This window comes from Lichenostomus cassidix, chromosome 1Aa (genome assembly GCF_008360975.1).
Source record: "Lichenostomus cassidix isolate B80296 chromosome 1Aa, HeHo_3.0, whole genome shotgun sequence".
Taxonomy (NCBI): domain Eukaryota; kingdom Metazoa; phylum Chordata; class Aves; order Passeriformes; family Meliphagidae; genus Lichenostomus; species Lichenostomus cassidix.
The window spans coordinates 453194-478654 of NC_139480.1; the positions used below are offsets into that span (position 1 = coordinate 453194).

Sequence of the window (25461 nt, forward strand, 5' to 3'; positions counted from 1 at the left end):
AACTTTTTATGAACTGAGCTGGAATTCTGTTGGCAGGAAATTGAATATTCCCAGCTCTGAGGAGGTGGGGTTTGTTAGTCTTGTAATTCTGTGTTGGAACAGGGAGATGAAATATTTCCTGCATTGTCTCAAACAAGTTAAACACCCTGACATTGCTTTTTATCATGGATTGGAATTAATTTGTGGATTAGGAACTGCTCCTGTGATGCCTGATGATTTTTTGTCCTTTCTTTTTATACCCTTTTAATACATTTTTATACCCTTTTCCTCTCCTTGTACCCCTCACAAACACTCCTTGTACCTTAGCCTCACATGTTCATTACTCTGGTACTCTGATTTTTAGCTTAGTTTGGGGGTTTTGCAGGGTGGGAAGACCAAACATTCGTACAATCTCAGAACTGGAGGCTCCAACCTTGGACAGAGCCTCCTCTCTGGAACATGTTTGTGTAAACCAGGCTGTAGTCTCATTTGGCGTAATTAGAATAGGGGGAGAATTACTTCATTTGTTAATTTTCTTTTTGGGGGATTTTAGGTAGATATGCTGATTAGTGAGGTCCATAAGAATGGAATACACATGGTATGGTGTGTGCTTCTCAGGGTGTTTCCACCTTTGACAGGTTGAGCACCTAGGATGCTGTTAATCCAAGGGAATTCCCTATCCTGCTGTGTCTGCTTCATATTTTTACCAACCAGTAAGGCATCAGTTTTTGGTGAGGCAGACAGGAGAGGGAAACATTGAAATTGAGTTCTAGATGGACAGACACTCCTGTGCTGGGCATGGAGGGGTTAATGCAGGTGAGGACCAAACACACCTACAGAAATCAGCTTTCCCTGATGGCCTCAAACTGAGAGGCAGGGATGGATGGGATCTTGGGAAGGAATTGCTGGCTGGGCTGGAATTCCCAGAGCAGCTGTGGTGCCCCTGGATCCCTGGCAGTGTCCAAGGCCAGGCTGGACATTGGGGCTTGGAGCAGCCTGGGACAGTGGGAGGTGTCCCATGGTGGCACTGGGTGGGTTTGAAGGTCTCTCCCACCTAACCATTCCAGGATTCTCTGCCCCTTTGGTGCCCAGAGAGGATCTTTAATTGCTGTTGTTAATGAGCCGTCCCAGAGCTGTGCTGCCAGCCAGGGCTGCTCTCCATGCAGCCTCTCTCCTCCTTCCCAACCCTGGAGCTCCCTGCAGTGCATGCTTGGCAAACACCAGGGTTTGGGGTGACACTGGAATTCTCCTGGATCAGGTTTGGAAATGCCCCCTGGAATGCAGCTCAGCTCCAAACCAGCAGCAGGTACTTCCCCAGCTCTGCTCAGGTGTTCACCCAGCTCTGCTCAGGTACTTCCCCAGCTCTGCTCAGGTACTCACCCAGCTCTGCTCAGGTATTCTTCCAGACCTGCTCAGGTATTCACCCAGCTCTGCTCTCCTGAAGCCCTCGTGGGTTTCGCTTTCATTGGATAGTCCAGAAATGAAATGAGCTCCTGGGAAAAGCTTTCAGTGTTCCCCTGATAAAGGGAAAGATATTCCTGCTTTACTGGTGACAAAAGTGACCTAAATTGAATTACTGAGCTAGGAGAAGTGGCAGATCCCATGGAATCAGAGAATCCTGGAATGGCTTGGGTGGGAAGGGACCTCAGAGCCCATCCAGGGACACCTCCCACTGTCCCAGGCTGCTCCAAGCCCCAGTATCCAACCTGGCCTTGGACACTGCCAGGGATCCAGGGGCAGCCACAGCTGCTCTGGGAATTCCAGCCAGGAATTCCTCCTCGCCTTCCCAGGGAAGATCAGGCAGCTTTTCCTAGAGATGTATAAAAAGTTTCGGAAAGCTGGGGAATAGCCAGGTTTACAATGGGTGTCAGTTTGAAAGGTGAGATTTCCGTGGGGATTCAACACCTATGGAGGGAATATTTCTGCATTTGGGTTGACTGAGCCCCCAAACCTCCCTCACTGAAGGCCTTTGATGGCAGATTCTCCCTCGGTGAATTTATATCCAAGCAGAGATGGTTAAAAATATCCAAAGAACAGTTTGTGAGGAACACACCGAGCCCAGCAGTGCTGTCACTGCAGTGTCACGTAGGTTGAACATTCAGATGGCTGCTCCCAACTCCGAAATTCAGTGCTGAAATCCCAGAATCCCCGAGGGTGGAAAAGCCCTCCCAGACCATGGAGTCCAAGCTGTGCCCAATCCCCTCCTTGTCCCAGCCCAGAGCCCTGAGTGCCACATCCAGGAATCCCTTGGACACCTGCAGGGATGGGGACTCCATGGCAGCCCTTTCCATTGTGTAATCACCATTTCTGGGAAGAAATTCCTGCTGATGTCCACCCTCAGTCTCTGCTGGCCCAGCCTGAGGCTGTTCCCTCTCCTCCTGTTCCTGGAGCACAGCCTGACCCCCCGGCTGTCCCCTCCTGTCAGCAGCTGTGCAGAGCCACAAGGTCCCCCTGATCCCCTTTGCTCCAGGCTGAGCTCCTTTCCCAGCTCCCTCAGCCTCTCCTGGTGCTCCAGACCCTTCCCAGCTCCATCCCTCCCCTGGACACTCTGCAGCCCCTCAGGGCTCTCCAGAGCTGCCCCCATGATTCCAGGTGGGAAAAACCTGAGGTGTAAAGGAAACTTCAAGTTATTCCATATCCTGGTTTTCTGAGTGCTTCCCTCGGAGCTTCAGTGTGAAAGTTACACCCTGAAGGACCCAGAGATTTAAAATCTTACAGAAAAATTGGAGTCTTCAGCCATTTCCAAGGCCCTGCTCTGGTGTCTGGAGAGCAGAGCCCCCTCAGTGTCATTCCTGGAGGGAAAAAGGGTTTTTGAAAGGACAATGTCCAGGCTGTGCTGTAGCTGAGGTTATGCAAAGAGTGGGACTGGCAGAGGATCAGGCACAGGGACATTTTTGGATGCTGGAAAAAGCCAAAGGATGGGATGGAGAGAGTTCTGTATGCGGAAATGGGGATGTGGGTTAGGTTAAAAACAGCCTTGTGATCCTGGGGATGGAATCACATGGTGCTGTGGGATAATCTGGGAATGTGGCACAGGGACAGTGCTCAGCCCAGTGACTCCGTGAGCAGAGTGTGAGTGAGGCCCTGGCATCCCAAGGGAGCTGTGCTGGGAATGACAGCCACTCCCTGGATTTGGGGTGTTAATGGCTGCAGAGGGACTGGGGACAAGGCATGGAGGGACAGGACACAGGGAATGGCTTCCCAGTGCCAGAGGGCAGGGATGGATGGGATCTTGGGAAGGAATTGCTGGCTGGGCTGGAATTCCCAGAGCAGCTGTGGCTGTCCCTGGATCCCTGGCAGTGTCCAAGGCCAGGCTGGACATTGGGGCTTGGAGCAGCCTGGGACAGTGGGAAGTGCCTGCCCATGGCACTGGATGGGATTTCAGATCCCTTCCCACCCAAACCCTTCCAGGATTCCATGCATTCTGTACCTGGTACTGTGGCCAGAACAGGACTGTGAAGGGTTGTGGAGGGCCTAAGGTGAGATGGTAAAGGGCAGAATTGGAAGAGAAAATGTTAAGCAAGAGGAGGATCCCTGGAGGAGTCTCTAAGGGATGGAGTGAACAGCACCTTGGTTTGGTGCAACTCACAGCTATTCTAAAATTCCAGGTATTGGGGAAGCAAAGTGGAAGACCAGATTTGATAGAATGCAGAGCAAAATCAGGATAACAAAAGGGCAAATGAGGGTTGGGGTAGGAGTGGATGAAAGTGGGGGATACAGAGTGCAGTGCCTCAGGAGAGCCCTGAGGGGCTGCAGAGTGTCCAGGGGAGGGATGGAGCTGGGAAGGGTCTGGAGCCCCAGGAGAGGCTGAGGGGGCTGGGAAAGGAGCTCAGCCTGGAGCAAAGGGGATCAGGGGGACCTTGTGGCTCTGCACAGCTGCTGACAGGAGGGGACAGTCGGGAGGTCAGGCTGTGCTCCAGGAGCAGGGACAGGAGGAGAGGGAACAGCCTCAGGCTGGGCCAGGGGAGGGGCAGGGTGAATATTGGGGAATTCCCAGGGGAGTTGGAAAGGGCTGGAAGGAGCTGCTTGGGGCAATCACAGAGTCCCCATCCCTGGAAGTGTTCAAAAACCATGTGGATGTGGCACTTGAGGAGAAGGGTTGGTGGTGGGTTGGGTTGATGGCTGGGTTTGATGAACTTAGAGCTCATCAATTCCACACTAATGGATGTGGAGCAGTAACTGGTGTTTCCTGCCCCCAGCCAGTCGTGTCCCATCACCATGTTCTGGAAGTTTGATCTGAACACAACATCACACGTGGACAAGCTGCTGGACAAGGAGGATGTGACCCTGGAGGAGCTGATGGACGAGGATGACGTCCTGCAGGAATGCAAAGCCCAGAACCGGCGGCTGCTGGACTTCCTGTGCCAGCAGCACTGCATGGAGCAGCTGGTCACCCTCATCACCCACGAGCCCCCTGTGGACATGGACGAGAAGGTCCGATTCAAGTAGGTATTGCATTCCTGCTTCCCCTGCTGACATCCCAGCCTGGGATCCAAGCTTGTAAAACAGAGATTCCACCTCAGTTCCATCCCTGCTGCTAGGGGCTGCACCTCTTTTTTGAGGGAGGCTCTGAGCACTGGGGATGTTTCAGCCTTTGGGGCTTGGAGGGAATTGTCAGCATTTGCTGCTTTGGTTTTGAAGGTTTAACATTGAGTTGATCTCCAAAAAATCAAATCTCAAATAATATCTGAAAAAATTGTATGTCAAATAGCGACTCAAAAAACTCATCTCTGGGTGTTCCCTCAAAATCGGTGTCTCCAGAGCCCCCTGGGCAGGATTTTCTAGCAATGGGAAACACAGGAGGTAGAAATCTCTGAACTAGATGGGTTTCCAATCCCACTGAAAAAACTGAGCCGGAAAATGAATAAAAACTGGGATATTTTCAGTCTGCTGCACGTGCAAATCCTGCTGATTTCAGGGATTACAGCTCCGGGCAGGCCCTGCCTCTGCTCAGACCACGCTGAGCTCCTCTCAGGGCTTTGGTTCTCACCAAAGTTGTGTTTATGCATTTTGAACTCAATGTATACTCAAAAATATTGACATTTTGGGTTTGAGGAGTTTGTTTGCTTTTTTGGAGTTTATATAAAAATAAAAGGCTGTTCTGACTATAAATAAATAGAACTGGGCAGGTTTTTCCTGGTGGGAATGGATCAGGGTTAGGGTTGGTTGGAAATGCCATGTGCAGACCTGGTATTAGATAAGAGATTTGATAATAAATGAGTTGATAATGATGTTAGGGTGGCTGCTCCAGGGGAGTGAATGCCAGGGAATATATTGGGTAATAACCTGGAATATCCTGTGGCTCCTTTGCAAGGATTTTGCTCTGAAAGGTGAATTTGGGACCCAACCTGCAGAGCTGCCCAGCCCTGGGGTAACAGCAGCAGCACCTGGAGCTGCTGGAGAGTCCAGAGGAGACCCTGGAGCTGCTGCAGGGCTGGAGACCCTCTGGAGCCAGGCTGGGAGAGCTGGGAATGTTCCCCTGGAGAAGGGAAGGATCCAGGGAGAGCTCAGAGCTCCTGCCAGGGCCTGAAGGAGCTCCAGGAGAGCTGCAGAGAGACTGGGGACAAGGCATGGAGGGACAGGACACAGGGAATGGCTTCCCAGTGCCAGAGGGCAGGGATGGATGGGATCTTGGGAAGGAATTCCTGGCTGGGATGGAATTCCCAGAGAAGCTGTGCTGCCCCTGGATCCCTGGCAGTGTCCAAGGCCAGGCTGGACATTGGGGCTTGGAGCAGCCTGGGACAGTGGGAGGTGTCCCTGCCATGGATGGGTTTGAGGTCCCTTCCCACCCAAACCATTCCATGACTCCAGAATTGTACCAAACAGGTGAAGAGTGAGGGAAGGTGGGACAAGGACAGAGGTTTAAGAAGCAAATTCCTGCTGGAACACTGAGGGCTGGTTGGATGGAGCATTTTCTTGGCAGCACTTAGGACTCACAGGCAGAGCAGGCCTGGAAGAGTCTCCAAAGCCTGGAGAGGGGAAGGAGGGTTTGAGCTCATTAGAAACCAGGCAAGCTTTTGGAATAAATAAAGGCTGAGCAGGAAGAATGGACTCTCTGGAAATCCAGATGGAATCCCACTTTTGGCTCTTCAGGAAAGGTCATGAACGTTTGTGAAGTGGAACAGAAGGAAACTCAGTAGCTTTGGAAGGATCTGGGGCTTGGGATGTGTGCAGAGGGAATCATGGAAGGACTTTATTCCTGAAACGGTGGGGTGGAAGTTCATAAAGTTCAGAGGGAAAACTGCAAAGAGGAAAAGTCCCCAGTAAATCCCCATCCAAGCAGAACTGGTGGAATTGAGCACCTGGGTGCAGGCTGGAGCGAGAAAGGAGAGTGTGAATCTTGGATCTGCCAAGGAACTGCTGAGCCCAGGGCTGAGGGAAGCTCAGCTCGCTGGGGGGACAAAGGGACCTTGGGGACAGAGGGGCAGTTCAGGTGAGGTGAGTTCCCTGCAGCCTGGAAAGCTCCAGGGTTGGGATGTGGTGCCACAACGGGAATGGTGAGGGGTTGGATCAGACCTGGGGCTGTGAGAGCTGCAGGAGCAGAACCTGCTGGGACAAGGAGAGCTCCATTTACCCATCCATGGCATGTGGGTCCCAGGGAGGCTTCATGCATGGGTCTTTAGGAATTGTGGATGCTTTTTGCATGGAGTGAGCCCGGAAAAGGAGAAATGAATCCTTATGTCCCTTTGGGGGCTGTAAGAGATGGAAGGGCTGGAAAGTCCCTCTGAGGTGGTGACAGTGACATCCTCAGCCACAGCTCCTTGGGCAGCACCAAGCCCAGGAGCAGCAGCAGAGGGGCCTGAGGGGCTTTTGGAGCCTTGAGGGCTGAACTGCAGGAACAGGAGGAGGCTGCTTGGGAAGGGAATGTGCACGGAAAGGGTCATAGCTCCCAGCTGGGCTGGAAGCTGCTCCCGCTGAGTGCAGAGATTGGATTGCAGAGATTGGGAAAGATCTTGGTGTAGAAACCTGGTTTGATCACTAATAACTCATTAATAAATCACTAATAAATCACTAATAACCCATTGCAGGGAGAAGTGTCCCCAGCAGAGGGAATCAGTCATGGCATGACTTGGGTGGGAAGGGACCTCAAACCCATCCAGTGCCACCATGGCAGGGACACTTCCCACTGTCCCAGGCTGCTCCAAGCCCCAGTGTCCAGCCTGGCCTTGGACACTGCCAGGGATCCAGGGGCACCACAGCTGCTCTGGGAATTCCATCCCAGCCAGGAATTCCTTCCCTTTACTGTTGAATCCCTTAGCCCAGGGCAGATGTCCAGGAGAGTTCCCATTGCAGCTGTAGTTCCCCGGCTGTGTCGTTGCAGGTATCCCAACACGGCCTGCGAGCTGCTGACCTCTGACGTGCCACAGATCAACGACAAGCTGGGTGGGGATGAAACCCTGCTCAACATCCTCTACGACTTCCTGGACCACGAGCCCCCCCTGAACCCCCTGCTCGCCAGCTTCTTCAGCAAGACCATCGGGAACCTCATTGCACGGAAAACAGAACAGGTGGGGATGGCATTTGTCCCTATCCACGGCACCAGGGAATTGCCCAGCACTGGAGGTGTTGTGTCCTTGCTGGGAGCTCGTGATGTTCCTGGAGTTGGGTTCAAGGTTGGAGGTGAAATGGCACCTCCAAAAAGTTCTTGGAATTCCTCAGTGCAGGGAGATGCTGGCGTGGACAGACTCTTCCTGGAGTTTTGGAATCTCCCACAGCCAGGATATCCCCATGCCACAGCTAAAGCTCCACTTTCCATCCCAAGGCGTTCTGTGGATCATCAGAGTCATCCCAACCCATGAACAAAGGCCTCAGGCTCATCCTTATGAGGGAGGCATGGGCTGAGCAGGGGCTCAGGAATACTCACATCCCAGTGAATATTGGGTTTTAAGTGCTGGCTGGCAGAGAGCTTGAGAGGAAAGGAAAATTCTCTGGCTTTACGTACTTCCGTGGCCTTGGGTTTCTCTGTGGCACAGAGGGGAGAAAAATGGGCTGAAAGGATGTAATTTAGTATTGCCTTGGAGTAAGGATTATTCCCTGGAGAGTTCCCAACCTCCTCACCTCAACTCAGCCCAAGGTTGGTGGTTGAGACAAGAGGGAGAAGCTGCAGGAGTTGTGAGGGAGCTGTGAGGGAGTCCTGTGTCCTGATGGGGGCTCCTCTCTCCACAGGTGATCTCGTTTTTGAGGAAAAAGGACAAATTCCTGAGCCTGGTGCTAAAGCACATCGACACCTCTGCCATGATGGACCTGCTGCTGCGCCTCATCAGCTGCGTGGAGCCCGCGGCGCTGCGCCAGGACGTGCTCAACGTGAGCCATTTCCCAGCTTCCCAGCCCCTGCTGGGCTCGGGACAAACAGCATTGGGGTGCTTTATTCCAGGAGTGGATCCACCCCTCTGGCAGCTGGAGTCACTTCCATGGCGTCCCTCAGCCCAGCTGTGGCTCCAGGACAGCAGCCTGGCTCACTGCTGGCAGGATAGGGGTTTCAGTTTTCCATGGAGCAACCACTCTTTAGTGCAGCTGGAGAGCTTGGAGAAAGGGAATCTGTGTTCTCCCCGAGTGTTCACAACTTCAGACTGCTTGTTAGGGCAGTAATTAGTCTAATTCCTCACCATGTTTGAGGCATCATAGTCTCAGGGAATCGTGGAATGGTTTGCGTTGGAGAGGACCTTGAAGCCATCCAGTGCCACCCCTGCCATGGGCAGAGACACTTTGATCTGTCCCAGTGTGCTCTGAGCCCTGTCCAACCTTCCCAGCCAAACCATTCCCTGATTGTGTCATTGCAAGAGCCTCCAAAGTGTTTCTCCTTGCAATGCAAGTTTGATCATTTCCCAGGCAACTGAGTTTGAGCATAGTTGGGATGAGTTTGGGGCATCCAGCAGTTTTCCTGGAACAAGGAGTGCAGGGATGTGGATGGAAATGGGTGGGGATGGGGGGCTGAGCCTGCAGGTGGGGCTGGGCAGGGAGGAGTGGAAGAGAGCCTTTGGAGAGGACATTCCTGGTTTGCCTGGGCCAGGAAGGGAGACGAGGAATGGTTTGCACTGAGAGCAGGAAGTTGAGGATCAAGGTACAGTGACAGCTGTTCCAGCATCTGGAAGGAGGAGGAATTGCTGAGTGTGAGCAGCAGGAAGAGCAGGAGATGCTGGGAGAGGAGCATGGTGGTGTTTTTGTGACTGCTGCTCAGATGAGGCTCTTTGGCACTGGAACATTCCGTGTTTTCCAGAGGCGTTTGGGGTTTTAGTTCCATGGCAGGATGCAAATCCAAATCCATCCCCATCCATGCTTATGCAAATCTGAATCCTTCCCTGTTTGTGCCTCGGGAATGGGATTAGGAGAGGGAAGGAAGGGCTTCCCCTTCCTGAAGAGCTTCCCAGAGCTCCTCTTGTTCTGAGTTCTGTGACATCCAGTGAGGAATTTCTCTCCCTCTCTTTTCCTTGCAGTGGCTGAATGAAGCCAGGATTATCCAGAGACTCGTGGAGCTGATCCATTCGAGCCAGGACGAGGATGTGAGTGGGACCAGGGTTGGGGATTTGGGGTGCTGAGTCCTGCAGGGTCCTGGAGAGTCCCTTTTCCCTTGGGCACTGTCCTGGTGACCTGCAGAGCAGCCACCAGGGATGGCCTTTGTCCCATCTTCTGCTCAGCACCAAATGATTTTGGAGGGGTTTCATCTGCTTTTGATTTATTTGAGTCCCAATTTCTTGGTTCTGCTGCCTCACTTCATTTCAAACCTGCAGACAGTGAGAACTTCCTTTGGGATTAAGGAGGAACTTGCTGATCCTGGAAAATCCTTTAAAATCAACCACTTTATGCCATTTTCAAATCCTTTTTGCCCTGAAGTAGGGAAAATAGGAATAGTTGTAAAGTGTACAGGATGCCATTCTCTGAGCCTGGTTCCTCAGCTCATCCCAGCCAAACAGGAAAACTGGGAACATCCCCATGGATCTGTGCTGGAGCAGAGCTGTTGGGGGCAATGCTGAGGTCCAGGAGCTCCAGGGCAGCTTTGACTGATGGCCAGGACCAGAGGATGAATGCCTCAAACACCCCTGGAAAGCCTTTTGATCCCCAGGAATTAAATTGTAAAGGATTTTCTCAAGCAGGAAGGCTGAGCAGTGGCAGGGAGGATGGAATGTGTGTGTTGGGAATGTGCAGCTTAACGGGATTGAGGAGGAGAGGAAAAGGAATCCTCATCCCTGAGCTCCTGAGCTGCTGTTCATGGTCATGTTGGGGCCAATCTTTGAGTTCAGAGTGGTTGGTGCTGCTGCTTCAGGGATATCCAGCACTGAGTAACTCTGGAGTAGAGCAGCACTGAGTAACCCCAAAGTAGAGCAGGAATGGGATTGCTCCCAGCACTGAGTAACTCTGGAGTAGAGCAGGAATGGGATTGGTTACTCCCAGTTGGTGCATTCCCAGCTCAGCCCAGCACTGACTCTGCTCCTGTCCTTTTCCAGAGGCAATCCAACGCTTCCCAAACCCTGTGTGACATCATCAGGCTCAGCAGAGACCAGAGCACTCAGCTCCAGGATGTGCCAGAGCCAGATCCACTTCTCACAGCACTGGAATCGTGAGTACTGGGGGCACTGGGGACACTCTGGTGGCTCCTGGGTCACTCTGCACGGAGCACATGGGGCAGGGATCATCCTTTGGAGTGGGAGCAGCACTAAATGAGCTCTCCTGGGATTTGGGCTCTGGCACTGTATCTGCAGGTAGGAGGGAGGTCAGGGAGCCAAAGTTCCCAGCCTGATTCAAAGTGAGGCAAAACCCAAGGAATTTCCAGGTGAGAAAGCTGGGAATGTTCAGCCTGGAGAAGGGAGGGTTGTGTGGAGACCTTCAAGGTCTGAAGGGACCTCTGAGCAAGCCAGAGGGGGATTGTTCATCTGGAATTGGAGGGACAGGACACAGGGAATGGCTTCCCAGTGCCAGAGGACAGGGATGGATGGGATCTTGGGAAGGAATTCCTGGCTGGAATGAATTCCCAGAGCAGCTCTGGCTGCCCCTGGATCCCTGGCAGTGTCCAAGGCCAGGCTGGACACTGGGGCTTGGAGCAGCCTGGGATAGGGAAGGTGTCCCTTCCCTATACACTTCCCTTTCTGCTGAGCATCACAAAGCTCCTTACTCTTCCTGGCCAGTTTTCCCAGCATTGCAGTGACCTTTTGCATTTTGGATAACTTGTATCATCCCAGAGTCAGGAATGAATGATCAGTGTGGAGGAGGTGGGATCAGGGCTATGGAATGAGCCCCAAATCCAGGTTTCAGGAGCTGCTGGCTGCATGCACTAGAGGGAATTTGGTTCATTACAGAAAACTGACTCCTTTTCCTGCCTCTGCCTCCCCAGCTTTGCTGACAGAGGGTGTTTGGATGCTCCTTATTCAAATAATCCTCCCTCGTGAATTATTCATCTGTTTTTTCATTTTTATCTCATAATTTATTTATACCTGCGGAAAGGAGATTTTTTGGAACGTTAGGAAATAGTCAAGACTGGGCTATGAACTCCAGTACTGCTGGGTTTGGCTGGACATGGGACTGGGGAAAGCAGGGAAGGGACTGGGTTTTGGGGAGCTGTCCTGAGGGAAGGAGCTGAGATGTGGTGAGGAACTGGAGCTGGGAAGCAGGGCTGGCCTCAGCCTCCTGCTCCTCCCACCCATTATTCCTTGGTCCTGGCAAAGAGCAGCAGGAAAAGTGGGATTTTCCCTTTGTCCTCATTGCTTCCCCAAATAACCAAACCCATGAACACACCTGCCATTTCCCTGGGGATGGAGCAGCTCCAGCCCCTGGAACTCTCGCTGTGTCCCCAGGCAGGAGTGTGTGGAGCAACTCCTGAGGAACATGTTCGACGGGGAGCAGACCGAGAACTGCATCGTGAACGGAACGCAGGTGCTCCTGACGCTGCTGGAAACGCGGCGCTCCGGGTGAGCGGACAGGGATGGTGGGAGCTGGGATGGGTGGGATCTGGGGAAGGAATTCCCAGAGCACCTCTGGCTGCCCCTGCATCCCTGGCAGTGTCCCTGGACAGGGCTTGGAGCAGCCTGGGACAGTGGGAGGAGCAAACATTTGTAGGTAACTTCCTTTGGAAGTGTTCAGGAAGTTTGGAAGCCTTTGAGGAATGAGGTTTGGCAGCTAGGCAGGGAGGTTATTTATGGGCAGCTCAGCACAGGTGGGATTGTGTGAACAGCACCTTGGAAATCATACTAGGATTGATACAGCATAATAAATAATAGAAATAATATAATTAATATAATGCAGGTATGTGAATATATTCAGGAGCTGAAAAATACGGTTTTTCATCCTTATTGAAGAGAAAACCAGTGATGTGGCCAGTGTGACTGGAGGCTCTTTAATGAAATCTCCCCCTCTGGATACTGGGGGCAGCTCTGGGCTCCAGCAGAAGGAAGAAGGGAAGTGGGAGGTGTAGAAGGAAAATTGTTTTACTGGAATTGCTGATTAAACACCAAGTTGGGTGATGATTTAATACCATAAAGTCCCAGAATGCCAGGATGGGCTGGGTTGGGAGGCACCTTGAGGACCATCCGGTATCACTTGTCTGTTGGGATTGGGAAGAGGGAATTGTGAGTGAATTCCCGAGTGAATGGCAGTGTTCCCTCAGAGTGGAAGGCCTGATGGATTCGTACACTCAGGGATTCGAGAGGTCTTACACTGTCAGCAGCAGCATTCTCCACGGCATCGAGCCGCGCCTCAAGGACTTCCACCAGCTGCTGCTGCGCCCGCCCAAGGTACTGCAGAGCTCCTGCCCTTCCCCAGCATTCCCGGGAATTCCCACAGCCTGGCGTGGACACACGGCTCAGGAGGGGAAAGTCACACTCAGATTTCATAACTTGGGTGTGCAGGGATGAGACAGCAGGAATGTGCAGCAGGAATCTGAGGGTTGTGTTCAGGGAAATCCAGGAAGTGGAGACAGTTCGGGTCTGGGGAATTGAGTGGGGATGGGAAGGGATGGAGAGGAAGGAACTTCTGTGGATAGTTGGATTTTAATCTTCTGATTTGGTAGCCACATCTCCCAGTGGTCCCAGAACCATCCTCTTGGGAAGGTGGTTTAGATTTCCCTGCTGAGAGCATTCCTGAAATGAATGGGTTCTGTTAAATCCCAAAATCCCAGAAGAGCTGGGGTGGGGAGGGATCATCCTGTCCAACCCCCTGCAGGGCAGGTGACACAGGGACACATCCAGGTGGCTTTGGGATGTCTCCAAAGTGGGGGACTGCAGGCCCTGCCTGGAGCTGTTCCAGGGCTCTGCCCATTCCATGGGAAGTTCTTTCCCGGTGAGGTGGAATTCTCACAGTTCAGTTTATGGCCGTGGCTCCTTGTCCCTCACTGGGCACCATGGAAAGGAAAATTGGGAATGTTGTCCTTCCCTGACTGCCATCCCTGCTCCCCAGAAATCAGCGATCCTGACCACGCTGGGGGTGCTGGAGGAGCCGCTGGGGAACGCTCGGCTGCACGGCTCGCGGCTGATCGCGGCACTGCTGCACACCAACACTCCCAGCATCAACCAGGAGCTCTGCCGCCTCAGCACCATGGACTTGTTACTTGTGAGTAGCTGGGGAGCAGCTGGGAGCAGCTCTGCCTTCCCTGGCCTCTGCTCTGTGCAGGTTTTGTGCTGGGAGGCCAAAGTCCTGCTGTTTCTCTGCTCTGCTCAAGGAGGAGCAGCTCTCCCTGGAAGAACTTGCATGATCCAAATCCGACTTGGGGGTTTTGGACTGAGACTGACACTTCCAATTCCTTGTTAGTTCAGTGGAGAGGGTGTGAAACAGTCTGCTGTGTGTGTGAGCTCCTGGAATGCTGAGAGATGAGCTTGCTCCTGGGATCCCTGAGGCTGGAAAAGGCCTCACAGAACCTGGGCAGCCTTAAGAGAATTTATTCCATCCTTAGCAATTATTTAGTTCCTGTTTTTCTGAGGATTCATTTAGCCCCAGAACAGTTAAGTTGTTTTTCCAGTGTGTCTGTGCTGTGAGTGCTGTCTGTGTGTGAGAGGATTCCCAAGTTATTGGATATTGGGAATATTCCTTGATTTCCTGACAGACTGAGCACCTGGGGAATGCAGAGCCAGCAGAGCCCAGCCAGCCTGCTGGGTGTAGCAGGAAAACTGTTTGAGTGGAATTGCTGATCAAACAACAACTTGGGAAACAATTTCATAGCACAGAGCCCCAGAATCCTGGGATGGGTTGGGTTGGGAAGATCCTTAAAGATGTTTTTCACTGATATCATTGATCATTCAAAACAGCAAAGTTTCCCCAAGTAAATTCCTCTCTTTTCCCTTCCAGGACTTATTTTTTAAATACACGTGGAATAACTTTTTGCATTTCCAAGTGGAACTGTCCATAGCAGCCATCCTGTCCCACTCTGTGCACGAGGGGAAGCCCAGCCCGGGGGAGGCAGGCAGCAAAGAGGAAACTCCAAGTGGGAATGCAGCTCCAGAGAGCACAGAGAGCACAGAGCCTGCCGAGCCCACAGCTGCAGCCCCCGAGAACATCATGGTCACCCACGTGAGTGCTGCGAGGCCCTGGGACGGGCTTGCCAGAGCTTGGCTCACTGGATTTATTGCCACTGATTGCCATTTGGAGTGGTTCCTGTGGAGCTTGTTTTTATACATTTATATATATATATTTATTATTATTTTCATTTTTATTTATATATCTATACATATATATATATAATGTGCAAAATATGGTTTATCACCATATTGTTAAACATTCTCTGGAACCACTCTGAGAGCAGAGGTAAGAACAGGAGTCAGCCTGTTGGTACCTCAGCACTTCTGTTTCTAACCAATTAAAAAAATTAACAATTAGAAAAAAAAAGCCACAAGACTGCTGCCAGCATGCCTGTATTGTACCTTTATTTGTAGCATCCTGTTAAAACTCCCCTCATTTCATGGCCCTGTGAATTTCTTGCTATTTATTACAATGATCCCTATTTATTTTTTAAAAAATTCCTATTTATTGTTAAAATTATCCCTATTTATTTTGAAAAATAACCCTATTTATTGTTAAAATTATCCATATTTATTTTGAGAAATATCCCTATTTATTGTTAAAATTATCCCTATCAGTAAAATCTCTTTTTATTAGTAAAAACCCCAATAAATGTAGGACAAAAACCTGCCCACGTCCATTTGAGTTGTCAGCAGTCACACCTCGCTGTGGTGGTTGCAAAATGCCAGCAGTATTTTCATTCCTGCTGCTGGGAAGCCCCAAAGCAGCCTGGGGATGTTCCAGGTGCTGCTGCTCTCCTGGCATCCTCTGGGAAAGAATCAGGAAGGAATTGGGGCTCTTGGGCAGGGAAAGGGTGGAGTTGGAGTTCCTGAGGAGGAGTGAGGGAAGGAACAGAAGGATCTGCAGTTCTCCTTCGGAAAATTCTGAATATTCTCCCTCTTTTTCTCCCCAGCTGTTCCAGAAGTGCTGCCTGGTGCAGAGGATATTGGATGCCTGGGAAGCCAATGACAAAATCCAGTAAGGAATTGCTGACCCAGGGCTGCACATTGAAACATTGATTTGGGAATATTCCTGGAGAATTTCCAATTCAATGGTGTCTAAACCAACCTGGATTTTGGTTGGGATTTGGGATGAAGATCATTTGCATACTAAAAAACGCCAAATTGCCAAATAGAGAGGATTTGAAACCATGATGGGGTTTATGGATGTGTCCAACACCTCATCCCAAACATACAATCTGCTGCTTTCCTGCTTTCTCCAGGGAATCCCAAGGAATATTCACTTTTTTACCTTTTTTAAATGCACAGTTTTATTCTCCCTGGAGTGGCAAACTGGTGGAAGCTGGGGTGGCCAAGCATTTGTGCCCTGGATTTCATATTTTAGCTTCATAAACCTCTTGGATTTTGTGCTGATTTGGCTGAGAATAACTAAATCTTTTTAAAAACCTAAAACATTAAAGTGAAAATATTCTGGAGGCCACAGTTTCTGTGTCGAGCTCAATGTTTGGTCCTCCCTCTCTATTTTGAGCTTCCAAGGGCTTTGGAGCCCCACTGGAATTGTTTAGGCCATAATTAGTGGGTTGGGGTTTGGATTACATTTTTTTGTTGGTTTGGTTTGATTTTGGGGCTTTTTTTGGTCCTTTTTACAACCTCTTGTCTGCATAAGGAATTTTGCTGGGAATTTCCTTGCCCAGTTCTGTAGGACCAAAAATATCCCTGAGTGCTGCTTGGGAGTTTTCCTGATTAAACCAGAAAGGAGACAGAGCTCATCCCTGTTTCCTGCCAAAGAGTTCCAGTCACCACCTCACTGGAAAGAATCTGAGTGGCAAGGAAAAAATTGGGATTTAAGCAGAGGAATCTCAGATGGAGCTTTGGGAAGGCTGAGTTTCCAGGAAGGTTCTTGGCTGCTCTCAGTGGGCAGATGGAGACCAGCAGGGATAGCTGTGGCTGCTCCTGGATCCTGGCAGTGTCCAAGGCCAGGCTGGACAGGGCTTGGAGTGACCTGGGACAGTGGGAGGTGTCCCTGCCATGGTGGCACTGGATGGCTTTAATGCCCCTTCCCACCCAACCTTTCCAGGATTCCATGATCTGGTTTTTCACTCCCTGCTTCACTCTCCAGGAAGGAAACCAGTGAGGAGCCAGAGAAGGGACTCTGGGTCTGCTTGGGCTCCCAGTTGGGATTTGGTTTTATCCCAAGGGGAATCCCATGGTTAGATGGGAATGTCTTTAGTTCTGGATTCGCTGCTGCAATCCCAGTGCCACCCTGGAGCTCTGTCAGCAGCACTGCTGTAGCTCCTTAACTCTGGGAGTTTTACCCCCCTGGGAATTACAATCAGAGCATTTATCCCTGCAGCTCCTTTTCCATGTTTAACTCGTTGTTTGGAGCTCCTCCTGTGTTCCCTGAGTGGGATGAGATATCCCAAAACATGGCAAAATGAGGGATTTTGGAATCCCATCCTGCCTGAGCAGGGCTGATCCCTGCTGGGGCTCTGAGGGGGAGCTCTGGGATTGTGGGGCTGGAATTCCGTTGCCATTGGGGCTGGAATTCCATGCCCACATGGGGCTGGGATGCCATGGCCATTCCTGTGGCTCCCCGAGGCTCCGTGGTAGCGGCTGCTCTCTGTTCCAGGGCAGAGGGTGGCAGGAGGAGAGGCAACATGGGCCACCTGACGCGCATCGCCAACGCCGTGGTGCACAACATGGAGAAGGGACCCATGCAGGCCCAGATCAGCGACTTCATCAAAGGTACCTCCTGCTCCTCATCCTCCTCCTTCTTCTCTCCCTTCTCCTTCTGCTCACAGGGAAAAATAACCCTTGGGAGCTCTTGGAAGGACTCACTGCAGGTGTTTCCTCAATATCCTTTCCCAGTGAAGTACCCCAATATCCCATAATTTAAAGCGCAGTGAGATCCACTTTGGCTGCTCTTGCTTCTCACACTGAAATTATGAGTGGGGAAGTTTTGGTTCTACAGCCAGAGGCTGAAGGGTTTTATCCTTCTGTGTCAGAGGGATTCTTTCCCTCTGAATTTCCATCCACATTTACAGTGCTGGTGTGCAGCATTCCTGAGTGGTGTCTGTGCTTCCCTGCTCCTTATCCACACGGCCTGGAGGGACACAACAAGGAATGACTTTAAGCTGAAAGATGGGAATTCTAGATGGGATCTTGGGAAGGAATTCCTGGCTGGGATGGAATTCCCAGAGCAGCTGTGGCTGCCCCTGGATCCCTGGCAGTGTCCAAGGCCAGGCTGGACATTGGGGCTTGGAGCAGCCTGGGACAGTGGGAGGTGTCCCTGCCATGGTGGCACTGGGTGGGATTTCCCACCCAACCATTCCATGAATCCATGGCACCTCTCTGAGGAAAGAGAGACATAAGGTTCAGTGTCCCCAGATGTGCTCATCAGAGATGTTCTCACTGCCAGGCTGTGTTCATCCTGCCCTCACTGGATCCACTTGGAGAGCTGGTTTTGTCTCATGGGTTTGGGTGGGAAGAAGGAAGATTTTCCATTTTCCATCTCCAGACCTGCCACTGGGAGCACAGCCAGGCAGTGACAATCTGGGGACACAATCTTCTTCTCTTTTCTTCATTTTTGAAACCTTCCTGGAGCTTTTCTCCCTCCTGGACTCCCAGCTGTCCCCTCATGCTGTGCAGGGCTGGGGGGATGGCTGGGAATGACCCCAGGGGAACAGGGAGGAACAAAGCCCAGCTGGAGCCCCATTTGGGGCTGTTCCCAGCAAGGTGTCCTTAGCCCAGGTGGCTTCATGAGGAGTTCCCATTGCTCAGAACACCCAAATCCCATGGTCTGTGTGACCCTCTTGTTCCAGAGCTGCCTGAGGACTGCAGGGGGAGGTGGGAGAGCTTCGTGGAGGAGACACTGACAGAGACAAACCGGAGGAACACAGTGGATTTGGTGAGTTCCTCACTCTAGGGGCTCCTGGTCTTCCCTTAATGGAAAAAAGAGATATTCCTGGTTTCTCTGATTTTCCTTGTTTTGCTGAGAACAGTTTCAAGGCAGAATAGAAAATATTTCCACAAACATATTCCATGATAGTCCTTCAGTAGAGCTGATCTGTGGTGCTGAGCTGTTCCCTGGGATTCCCTGGGGCAGTTCCTGCCTTGGCAGGAGTTTGGGATTTGGTGGAACTGAAATACTGGAGCTTTTCCAGCTGATCCCTGGCTGGTTTATGTTTTCCCAGGTGAGCACCCACCACCTGCACTCCTCCAGCGAGGATGAGGACATTGAAAGTGCTTTTCCCAACGAACTCACTCTCCAGCAGGTGAGTTGGGAACATCTTCACTATTCCCAGGAAAACCACTGCTCTGATTCCCTCTGATCCGTCCTGGTGTGGAGCAGCTTCCTGAGCTCTGCTCCACTCTGTGTTCAGCTCCTCTGGGCTTTCCCAGAGCAGTTCCATGGTCTGGGATGCAGTGCTGGAGCAGGAATCCCCCAGCTCTGAGTGACCCTGCTTTGGGTGGAGCTGTTTCCATCCAGCTCCATGGAGTGTCTCTGGGATGTCTCTGGATACCCTAATGGTGGATTTATTGGGATTCTTCCCAGGCCTTCTCTGAGTACCAGATCCAGCAGATGACAGCCAATTTTGTGGATCAGTTCGGCTTCAACGACGAGGAGTTTGCAGATCAGGATGACAACATCAAGTGAGTCTGGGAGATCTGGGGACAGCTTCAGTGAGTCTGGGGGATCTGGAGTCATCAGTGAGTCTTGGGATGTTTGGGGATATCAGTGAGTCTGGGGGTTTGGGGATATCAGTCTGGGGGATTTGGGGACATCAGTGAGTCTGGGGGTGTTAGGACACAACATCAGTGAGTCTGGGGGATTTGGGGACATCAGTGAGTATGGGGATTTGGGGACATCAGTGAGTCTGGGGGATTTGGGGACAGCATCAGTGAGTCTGGGGGATTTGGGGACATCAGTGAGTTTGGGGCAGTTGGGGACAGCAGGTGAGTCTTGGGATGTCTGGGGACATTATCAGTGAGTCTTGAGCATTTGGGGAAATCAGTCAGTCTGGGGTGTTTGGGGACATCAGTGAGTCTGGGGATGTTTGGGGACATCAGTGAGTCTGGGGATGTTTGGGGACATCAGTGAGTCTGGGGGATTTGGGGACAACATCAAGGGAGTTTGGGGTGTTTGGGGACAACGTCAATGAGTCTGGGGGGTTTGGCATTAAAGCCTCTTTGCAACCCATCTTTCCTCTAGTTGGGATTTATAAAGGAGCCTCATTATCCCTCCTTAGGTTGGACAAAGGCAGCCCTGATCTCCACAGCCAGGTGGAGAAGCAAGGAAAAGCATTCCTTCATTTGATGGAGGGATATTTGAAATAAAACAGGCAATTGTTGTCCAGCCCTGGTGTAGAATGAGTTTAAAAGCAAAGCATGAGAGCAAACTGGGCAATTCAAGAGATCTTTTCTGAGGAATTAAATCCTTACTGAAATGAGGAGTGAAGGGACAATGCTCCAATGAAATCCATGGAAAAATGCAGCCATTTTCCCCCTCCTGAGGAAGGGAACAGGGATAATGAGGAGCAGTGGCAGTTCAGGGAGGCAGGGAAGGGGATTTAGTGTTACACAACTTGCTGAATCCAGAGCTCCGAATTTGCTGCTTTTAGAGAATTCTTTTAATCCCATTAAAGCTGCAGCTCATCCTCTCTCCTTAGAAATGGACCTGGCAGTGGGATTATCCCAGTCCTGAAATTGGGACCATTTAGTTATGGACACAGAGCTACTCCAGGGGATCCCAATGCTCCTCTTCCTCAGCTCCTGGGTTTGTCTCTGTCCCAGGAATTCCTTGGGATCCAAGGCAGCACCTCTGCCCTTCCCATCCAGGGTTTTTCCTGAGCCTTGGAGATGTCAGAACCTTGATAAAGCCAAAAAGTTCCAGATTAAAACCAGCATTTAATTGAACAGAAGTATTTAATTCTAAACACAATAAAAAAACCTCACGAAAACAAAACCACTAAAAAAACCCCAAACAAAAAACCAACCAAACAGAACCACAACAAAACAAACAAACAAAAAAAACCCCACCCAAACAAAAAAAACCCCAATAAAATAAAATAAAGCAGACTTCTCCTTGCTGGTGGAAGTGGCTTGGTGTGTGAGAGGGGCAGGGAGGAGTTAAATCCCTGAGGAGCTGCCCAAGGAGTCTCGTGCTTGGTGTAAAATGAACAGGAAGCTGGAAGGACTCTGTGCCTGGCATGTTATGGCTGGATTTGTGGTTGGAAAAGGAGAATATCCTGCAAAACCTAGAATATTCTGGGAGTGGTGCTGCCTGCCAGCTGTGTCCAGCTGTTGGACACTGGGATGGAAGTGAATTGGAATATTTAAGAATGTGTCTGTGTCCCTGGGATTGCAGGAGTACTGAGCTGAGCAGTCTTCAAAGAAAATACCACTGGGAAAGCTACAGATCCATAAATAGGGGGAGTGAGCTCTTCCTGGATCCGAGCTGTCTGGGAATTGGGAATTCCTGGGCCTGCAGCACCCTCTGCTGTTCTCAGCAGCAGATCGGCCTGGGAATTGGGTCATCTGGGATGTTCACAGCACAGCCACACCTCGGGCTTTGGGCCACTGCTGCACTGGGATTCACAGCATCCCTGAGGCTGGAAAAGCCCTCTGGGCTCAGAGTCCAGGCTGTGCCCAGTGCCCAGCTTGTCCCCAGCCCAGAGCACTGAGTGCCACCTCCAGGAATTCCCTAAACACCTCTGGGGATTGGAATCCAAACCTCCCTGGGCAGTTCCAAGGCCTGACCTCCCTTTCCATGGGGAAATTCCTGCTGCTGTCCAACCTGGAGCTCCCCTGGCCCAGCCTGAGGCTGTTCCCTCTCCTGCTGTCCCTGTTCCCTGGGATAAGATCCCAAATCCCCCCTGGCTGCCCCAAGGAAACTCCTCCCTGCAGTGGCAGCTCTGCCATGGGCAGGAGGTGTTTGAGGCTAGAATAACCCTTCTCTCGGCGAGGGCAGAGCACAGCAGGGCTGCAGGAGGGGCTGTGCAGGGATCCCAGCCCAGGAGGGTGGCCTGGCTGCTGCTGTCCCCTGGGAAGCTGGCTGGGATCCCTGAGCCATCCCTGAGCCATCGCTGAGGCTCTTCCCTCCCTGGCAGTGCTCCCTTCGACCGCATCGCCGAGATCAACTTCAACATCGACGCCGACGACGACAGCGTGAGTGTCAGGGGAGCTGGGGTTGGCTGGGATAACGGGGCTGGGGAGGTCCTGCTTGGGTTCTGGGACAACAAAGGTTTGGGGTTTTAGGGCAGTGCAGAGAGGCTTGGTGGCCACGTGGTGACAGAGCTGTGGACACTGCTCAGCCCCTCAGGGGCTCTGCCCAGGGAATGTTTCCTCAGCAGCAACACCCTGGCATTGAGGGAATCCTCCTCCCTTCCTGCAGGGCCAGTCTGGTGTCCTTGGGATCATGGAATCCCAGGAGTGGTTGGGCGGGAAGGACCTCAGAGCCCATCCAGTGCCACCATGGCAGGGACACCTCCCACTGTCCCAGGCTGCTCCAAGCCCCAATGTCCAGCCTGGCCTTGGACACTGCCAGGGATCCAGGGGCAGCCACAGCTGCTCTGGGAATTCCATCCCAGCCAGCAATTCCTTCCCAAGATCCCATCCATCCCTGCCCTCTGGCAATGGGAAGCCATTCCCTGTGTCCTGTCCCTCTGTCCCTTGTCCCCAGTCCCTCTGCAGCTCTCCTGGAGCTCCTTCAGGCCCTGGCAGGAGCTCTGAGCTCTCCCTGGATCCTTCCCTTCTCCAGGGGAACATTCCCAGCTCTCCCAGCTTTTGATGATCTTCCCAGACACAGATTAGGGAAGCATAGGGAGAGCTGCAATTCTTATGGATCGAAATACTGCCGGGCTGTTCCTGGCCTTGCCTGGTTTGTTGCCCCAGAGCAAAGCAGCAGCTGCATTGTGGTGATCCCAGGTGATCCCAGCCCCTGAGCAAAGCTGGGTTGGGTCAGTCCTGAGCTTTGGGATTCAAACACTGTCTCCAGAGAACATCTGGAATGTGATTCCCTTTGCTCCCTCAGCCCAACGCCTCCCTGTTCGAGGCCTGCTGCAACGAGCGCATCCAGCAGTTCGATGACAACGAGGAGGAGGAGGATATCTGGGAGGAGAAGGAGATGTCCTACGCCACCCAGGTCAAGTCCAGGACACGGTAAGGTGACAGCAGAACCTGGGTTTTCCCCCTGATGCTGGGAATCTGCACATTCCAACCCAGGCCAGGAGGAATTCCTTAGGTTTTTGTGAGGCTTTATCTGACACAACCCTGAGCTTTCTCTGCCACTTGTGCTGGGGCTTCTCTTGAACTGGAGACAGATCCACCTGGAGGGAATTCACTGGCAATGGGAACACCTCATTAATGAGTCTTCATTAAACACATTAAAAACCCCACCCTCAGTGTGAAACACTGGGACTTTGCTCCTTCCCTCATCCTTGGAGAGGAGGAGGAGGAGGTGAGTCTGAGAGGAGTGGGCAGAACATTCAGAATGTTCAGAAAAGTGAGAACAAGAGGCCTCCCAGGGGCATCTTGGGCTTTGAAATAATTTTTCATCCCTTTGACAGAGCCACTTGTTAAATGAAGTTATTTCTGTAATTTGAAGTCTGAAATGTGATCAAAGGAAACGGAAAACATCCAAGACCTCCATATTTCCTTGCCAAGCATCAGCAGGCACAGGGTGGATTCCACACCAGGGTGGTGCCACCAGCCCTGGCTCTGCCCCTGCACCTCCAGGAATTCTGACACCAAAGCCCTCGGGATGAGAGCGGAGGAATCTCTTTATTTGGGGAAATATTTTGGGGGAAATAAGCCTGGAAAAGGCTCTGGGCTGTGCTTTCCCAGGGACAGGGAGGAGCTGGGGGATGCAGGGGCTCATTCCCAGTTCCATGATCCAGGTTTGGAGCATCACAGACGTCGGAGAGCTCCAGGAGTGACCTGGAGAATGGGGACCACGATGGCAGCGTGGACTCAGAGGAGGAGGAGGAGCAGCAGCCACCAGCCTCCCCAAACAAGGGCAGCACTCCCGAGCAGAAGGACTCAGACTCCTCCCAAGGTACTGCATTTCCAGGAGCACATCCTGGGATCTGCAGGCTCTGTGCACAGCTTCCCATGGAGACTCCCTGATTCCTCCTGGGCAAGGGAAATGGGAATGTTGGGGTTCACTTTGTGCCTCTGCAGCCTTGGTGAGACAAGCAGGTGTGGAAGGAGTGCCCTGGGGTGGCGATGCTCTGTCCCTGGAATGTCCCTGGGATGGTGATGCTCTGTCCCTGGGATGGTGATGCTCTGTCCCTGGGATGGTGATGCTCTGTCCCTGGGATGGTGATGCTCTGTCCCTGGGATGTTCCTGGGATGGGGTTGCTCTGTCCTGGGATGTTCCTGGGCTGGAGTTGCTCTGTCCCTGGGATTTTCCTGGGATGTCCCTGGGATGAGGTTGCTCTGTCCTGGGATGTTCTGGGCTGGGATTACTCTGTCCCCGGGCTGTGCTGGCACCCAGGCTGTGGCTGTCCCCCAGGGGCTGGCTGGACGGCGGTGTTTGAGCCCGTGAGCCCCACGCCCCCCGTGGCCATGGACGTGGGATCCAGCGTGTGGGACTCGGCCGCCCCGCAGAGCAGCGCCCCGGAGGAGAAGGGCTGGGCCAAGTTCACAGACTTCCAGCCCTTCTGCTGGTAAGAGCCACGGAATTCCAGCTCCCCTGGAGCTTTGGAATGGGGGGATGTTTGGGATATGTTTTGATGGAATGTGTGGGTGTAATCCTTTCTTCCTGCCCTTCCCTTCCCATGGCTTCCCTTTTATTTGTTAATACTGTGTGGTGATCCTCCATCAGGACTCCTTGATGCTTCCCACTGCTTCCCAGTGCTCCCAGCTGGGGCTGGCATTCCTGCCTTGGGACACAGCCCCTTTTCTGTGTCCTCACTGGGGCACAGAATTGGTAAATAGTGTTTGTGGAAGTTCAAAATGCTAATGGGAAGGAAGAGCAAGGCCTGCTAGCTGCTCCTGCCGGGGTGTTGGGAAGCTCTGGGATGATCCCAGTCATGCTCAAGGCTGTTCCTCCCCAGCTCCGAGTCTGGCCCTCGCTGCAGCTCCCCTGTGGACAGCAAGAGCGGTGCCACCGACGGGACCCCAGCCCAGGGCCAGGACAAGAACTGTGAGTGACACATGGCCACACACGGGGGTGCTCTCAGCTCCTGGGAATTCTGCATGGAGCACCTGGAATGGGGAAAACCTCCCTGCAGGGTCTCTGCCCTGGGGCTCCTTGTGGGATCAGTGAAGGGAAGCAAAGGCAGAAATCCCGAGGGTTTGTTGGGACAACATCAGCAGGGAAGGGATGGAGGTGCAGAGTTGGGAGTTGATATCACAGGGACACCTCATTGATCCCTGGGAGTGTCCCAGGCCGGGCTGGACAGGGCTTGGAGCAGCCTGGGACAGAAGCTGTCCCTGCCATGGTGGCACTGGATGGGCTCTGAGCTCCCTTCCCACCCAACCATTCCCCGATCCCATGACCATCTGCAGGCCCTGTTTGTCCCCTCCCTCCCCGCTCGGGGCCATCGGGGAGTTCCCGCGGTCCCAGCCTGGCTGTTCCTCCCGCAGCCAGCGCTGCCTCTCCCTGTGTGTGGAATGCCTGCGGGACGAGGAAGGCGCCTCTGGTGGCCGCGGACAGCAGCTCCTCGGACAGCGACGACAGCGACGACGACGACAACCGCGACAAGGCCAAGGCCACCACGGAATCCACGGGCACAGCCACAGCCACGGCCACGGCACAGGAGACCGGCAAGGACAGGGCAGCTCCCACCAGGTGGGGAGGGATCTCCGTGGGCTGGGATGGCACTGGGATAGGATGGCACTGGGCTGGGATGGCACCAGGGTGGGATGGCACCGGGATGGGATGGCACCAGGGTGGGATGGCACCGGGATGGGATGGCACCAGGGTGGGATGGCACCAGGATGGGATGGCACCAGCATGGCTTCATGTCCCCTGGGAGCAGGTCCTGCCCCTGGCCTGGCACAGAAGGGCTGAGGGATATATTTAGCCCAGGGTTATTCC

The 25461-nt window shown here is 52.5% G+C and overlaps 1 protein-coding gene across 6 annotated transcripts in view; it reads left to right on the top strand.

The window, feature by feature from the left end:
• Nucleotides 1-25461, top strand: part of PPP6R2 (protein phosphatase 6 regulatory subunit 2) — a 57052-nt gene that overhangs the window by 27325 nt on the left and 4266 nt on the right. For 3 of the 6 annotated variants that reach the window (XM_085080831.1, XM_085080820.1, XM_085080841.1), the window contains exons 3-22: nt 4179-4424; nt 7301-7487; nt 8146-8283; nt 9414-9479; nt 10422-10534; nt 11766-11879; nt 12575-12701; nt 13363-13515; nt 14248-14469; nt 15371-15435; nt 17047-17162; nt 18239-18324; nt 18611-18691; nt 18973-19070; nt 21527-21584; nt 22450-22577; nt 23315-23472; nt 23932-24085; nt 24476-24564; nt 25008-25212. In XM_085080831.1, coding sequence (XP_084936957.1) covers nt 4198-4424; nt 7301-7487; nt 8146-8283; nt 9414-9479; nt 10422-10534; nt 11766-11879; nt 12575-12701; nt 13363-13515; nt 14248-14469; nt 15371-15435; nt 17047-17162; nt 18239-18324; nt 18611-18691; nt 18973-19070; nt 21527-21584; nt 22450-22577; nt 23315-23472; nt 23932-24085; nt 24476-24564; nt 25008-25212 — 2585 coding nt within the window. In that variant the 5' untranslated portion in view covers nt 4179-4197. Of the gene's footprint in view, nt 1-4178; nt 4425-7278; nt 7488-8145; nt 8284-9413; nt 9480-10421; nt 10535-11765; nt 11880-12574; nt 12702-13362; nt 13516-14247; nt 14470-15370; nt 15436-17046; nt 17163-18238; nt 18325-18610; nt 18692-18972; nt 19071-21526; nt 21585-22449; nt 22578-23314; nt 23473-23931; nt 24086-24475; nt 24565-25007; nt 25213-25461 lie in introns of all 6 variants that reach the window. The other 3 variants (XM_085080860.1, XM_085080868.1, XM_085080851.1) reach the window with 3 other exon arrangements.